The sequence below is a fragment of the Anneissia japonica genome, unplaced genomic scaffold, assembly GCF_011630105.1.
Source record: "Anneissia japonica isolate Jap-2015-1 unplaced genomic scaffold, ASM1163010v1 scaffold3019_len273136_cov204, whole genome shotgun sequence".
Classification (NCBI taxonomy): Eukaryota; Metazoa; Echinodermata; class Crinoidea; order Comatulida; family Comatulidae; genus Anneissia; species Anneissia japonica.
Genome location: NW_022756235.1, coordinates 265,541 through 270,299, shown reverse-complemented (window position 1 = coordinate 270,299; position 4,759 = coordinate 265,541). Strand labels below are relative to the sequence as shown.

General features: G+C 36.7%; 1 protein-coding gene across 1 annotated transcript; it reads right to left on the bottom strand.

The window, feature by feature from the left end:
- Positions 1–46: 46 nt before the first annotated feature.
- Positions 47–4,716, bottom strand: LOC117124154 (proton channel OtopLc-like). Its single transcript, XM_033270301.1, has one exon. It carries the CDS (start codon positions 3,734–3,736, stop codon positions 1,847–1,849), a length of 1,890 nt encoding a protein of 629 aa, XP_033126192.1. The 5' UTR covers positions 3,737–4,716; the 3' UTR covers positions 47–1,846.
- Between the last annotated feature and the right edge of the window lie 43 nt (positions 4,717–4,759).

Below are 4,759 nucleotides of genomic sequence, written 5' to 3'. Positions count from 1 at the left end.
TATATATATATATATATAACCTAATTTCCGCATTTAAGGCCAAATAAAAAAAAACTTGTTTAGCGTCACATCTCAACAAAATTTTAGGTGGGGAAGAACGGTTATATATTCATTTATTTTTTAAATTAATGTTTAGTATCAGTATCGACGAATCCCTGTTGAATTTGATGCTACTTTAGCACTCCATGCCACAAATTGGATTGCATAGGCTACAACCTCACATAGGCCTATACCCACTGAGCATAATAATTCTATATTTGTATTTTTTAACATCATGCACAAAGTATTAAATAAAACAATTTCTTGTTTTTGTGGTGAACGTGATGAGCTTATTAGACCTGTCACGCAAAAAACTGGCCACCAAAATCGGTCCGCCGGATCGATTATAGCCGCTAAAAACGGTCCCCCTTGGATAAAATTGGTCCGTCGGCCTGGCCGCTTGCTTGTAACGCGTCTGCTGCCCGTAGGGTATGATTGTTTCTCCAGTGGAGTGGAGGGAAGTAATTTATGCTTCTCCCACACTTGAAAAATCTTAAGCAGTGACAGAATAATTGTATTAAGCTTTTGTGGACGTGTTTTATCAAACACACCTGATAATGCATTTCCTAGGCCAGGCGACACACAGCATGCATCATTTCGGCCGCCGTGCTAAGTTAGGCGCGCCTAGGTTTGGGCCTAAAATAAAAAAGTCCCAAGACTGATTTTAGTTTTAAATATTTCATAATATTGTGTAGGGTATTAGATCATACAATGTTGTTCTATTACATGAAAATAAAGGGGTCAGTAATTTAACTGGAATGACTGCTCATGTATTTCGTCGCGGCGTTAAAGCAAGCAGACAAAAAAAAAAAAAATACAAGGTTTACTGGGCGCGAAGCGCGAAAATAAAATATTAATTTTGGTGGCTGTATACAAAGTACTCAATTACATACATAACGGATGAAAAAATATTATAAGAGTTATAAAGAGATATTTATCTATCATTTGAATAAAAACAAATATGAGCATTTACAACGTTAACAAATACAGGTTATAACTACTAAATAAATGCCGGACCGATTTTGGCTTATGTGGACTATATTTGGCAATACCTTTTAAAGCCAAAATCTGTCCGGCGAACCGATTTTGGCCGGGGTGCCGGACCACACCAAATTTTTTCTGACAGGCCTATTTAATATAGTGAAAATCAGGGTCCCCCGTGTCCATTTTTCTGGGACCAAGGTTTCTCTACCTATTTAGCATTAAAACAAGTGTAGCCTATTAATAAAAAATAATATTTATTTTGACCATTTTTGTGGTTGCCATCTTGAATTTCAAAATGGCTGCCATCCTAGCTTTTTCACACCATGTTTAGACCCTATTAAAATTATAGTGCCCAATAACATGGTAAGAGATAATGTAGCATTTTTCAACGAGAAGTGGAATTAATTGCCAAAACGATTCGATGATTTTTGTGGCGGCTAACTTCAAAATTTTCAAAATGGCTGCCATCCTAGCTGTTTGAAACAACGTTTAATGGGCTCAGTGAGCCCAATGATTAAACACCCAATTTACAATTGGGTGGAATTATACTAATTCGTTTTTGACCAATTTACAGTGGCCATCTTGAATTTCAAAATGGCTGCCATTCTAGGTTTTTGAAACATTGTTCTGCTCTTTTTCCGGAGGTTCCCCCGCCCCGGTCATTTTTTATTTATAACCTAGAGATACTAAACCAGTAGAGAAACCTTGGTCCCCGAAAAATGGTCACGTCAAGGGGGCTCAATTTCACTAAGGTACTAACGAACACAAATATATCGCTTATCTCATTCCCTTATGAATTTGCACTTGACATAGGACTTTTCTATTATTCAGTTTTCCATTGATCAGGGGCGGATCCAGAGATGTCCGAAAGGGGCCTAATTTGGGCCGATCGATCATATAACACTAAACTAGGGGTCCGAAATTTTTTTTTTCTAGACGCCCTAAAATAACCTCTAAGGCGTTTTGGGCGATCAATGTTTTTTTTCTTTACTTTCTTTCTTTTTTCTTTTTTGTTACTTTCCAAACGTGGGGGCCGGGGTGGGCCCAGCTCACACTCTACGAAATCCGCCCCTGTCGATTGTGTGTGTAAACCAACAGTTTCAAATTTGATATATAGACCACATAGCATCAGCAAAGAATGAAATCTATAAAAGACTAGAACGGGATACATGAACGTTTGAAAAATAGTCCACCATGATTCAAAATACGAGGCATCAGTTGGAGATTCTTTACCAGGCACTACCGTACCAACGAAACTGTCGCTTATCCACCAGGTAATATTACAAATCGCGAGATACAAAATAATTTCTCGCAGACGGTATGAGTTCGCGGAGCGAGGATGTGATTGGCTACGTCGATGAGCTGCTATGATAAACGTGACCTGTACCCAAACGTTCAGTGTTTCAGTTATAGAATGGCCGATATTTATAATGCATAATAGATGTTTCACGGAATTGTTGTCATCCGACGTGGTAATCCAAAGTTCCCCAACAGAGGATGCGAAGGTACACGAAGTATATAAAAAGAGGCCAACTGTGGAAATCATCAGTAATATCTCGTCTGCAGTGAGAGAATCGACCCTCATGTATCTTTGAGATGAACACAATTCGAGTCCTACAAAACCAACGACGCAGATGTGTAAGATGTAAACAATTTCAACAGCACAGTGCAATGACTGGCTAATGGCCGAAAAGTCCCCTACAAATAGAAGTCCGGAAGTCGTCAAATAGATTAACGATACAAGTGACGCGATTACAATTGATGAGGGACAGTCGTTTTCACGAAGTGGTTCCTGATTCTGAGCTTGAATACTGCCATATGACCTATTACTATCTCTAACTGGGATGTTTTCGGCGATGGAAGGTTTCATCTTAAGTGTTCCCCATAAATGAAAGAGACTCCCAGCTGCTATTAGGGAGTATTCGGTAACAAAAGGAATGAATATGTACTTCGCAATTTCTAAAGTTTTAAGCATGCCCGTTTCTTTATGATAGCACTTACAACTCATAGAATCGTTTTGGGAATTATTACATTTCGAAGAATCGGTTGAATTTTCTGGCCCTTTCATTTGGTTCATTCGATCCATAGATTCAACGATTGTTATCTGAAACCAGCAAGCGACATTAGCAGCGATTATGAGCACAAGACTATAACGAAAGAAGCACGTACTAACAAATTTCACTGCCTTGAAAACTCGAAAGAAAACCACCTGGACGCCTATAAAAACTATACGGCCAGCATCAAAAGTTAAAGTTGTTAAATTTCTCACAAGGTAAATGCTAGATTGGTAGTAAAGACATTCAACTACTGCCAAAAATTTGACGATTGAAAATATCACTACTCCTATTCCAAGCAGATAGATGCCGTACAAAGTAAGTTTTTGTTGATGTATGAATGTTACTTGGTCGGTGATATACCACAGTTTTTCTTCATTCATCCACATTACTCTACGGCAAAGAAAAAACAACATCAATACAACGGCGATAGTCAAAATTATTATTATGATCGCGTTAGACATTTCATCGTGGATAGGTTTGTCGTTGACGAACGTAGAAATATGAATTATTATATATAAACAAGACACAGAGTTTAGTAGCAAAAGAGAAGAGTATCGGCCGTCTTCCGTATCTTGAGTGCTTCCATAGCCTGAACGCTGTCCTGAAGTAAATACCATCAGAAGACATCGTCTGAACGAGAAAAAAATATCTGGCATCCTCAATATAAAGTTTTATCAGAAGTGGACACAGAGAAACCACTGAATAACCACCAAGTACTGCTGTAGATGCTTTTGTAAGCGTAGTTAGTTAACGTAGTTTATTTTAATCTTACAAAACAACACAGGAAGTAATTTCTATATTCTTATTCGAATGAAAAATTCTATGTTTATCCTATGTATAGATAATGGAAATTACCTTAAATTTTCTGTAGGTTAGCATCTACAAACCGAAAAGAGTCAACCAATCACAACAAGTCGATGGCCAGCCAATCAGAGGGTTGGAAGCGTAGACAGTCTTGTTCTATGTGTGGTATGGTTATGGCTATAGGATTAATTTTTTTTTCATAAAATGCTTTGCCTTATTGTAAGTAGGCCAATTGTTGTTATTCTATTTGAATTTCAGATTATGATATATGATACAAAAAGTTCAGATCGTTAACATGTGAAAACATGTTAACAAAAACATACACTGTTATGTAGCCGTGTTAGTAAATAGAATAATTTAAAATAAAAATCAGTTGGTAGGCATATATTACCACTTATTATTAATCAAGGATCTGATAGGAAATCAGTCCGTTATTAGTTGGTTCAGCTTCATTTATACATACATTAACAATATTTTCAGGTTTTCCATACTCATTCGTTCGTTTTTATTGTGTCTACTGCCAGTGCCCAAGCCAGGATTTTCAACCAGTGCGGGACAATATCAGCGTAGGCTCATTTTACGCATAAATTCAAATAATTTGGACCAGTTTTTCTTTAATTTAAAGTTTACCCATTTTACACAAAATGTATATTCATATTATTTATTATTATTATTATTATTTTTACTGCACCCCAGAAGGGGCGCAGTAGACAAAATTTCGTCTGGCAGTTAAAGCTGTAGGAGTAAATCCGGTATGAAGAAATGATGGGATGAGTCATGAACTAAAGATAAAAATGAAAAATCAGCCACTACACAGTAGTGTAAAAAAAAAAAAAAAAAAAAAAAAAAAAAAAAAAAAAAAAAAAAAAAAAAAA

Bases quoted from the DNA above. Each gene is read 5' to 3' on its own strand.
- LOC117124154 (XM_033270301.1), bottom strand. From the start codon at position 3,736: ATGCCAGATATTTTTTTCTCGTTCAGACGATGTCTTCTGATGGTATTT.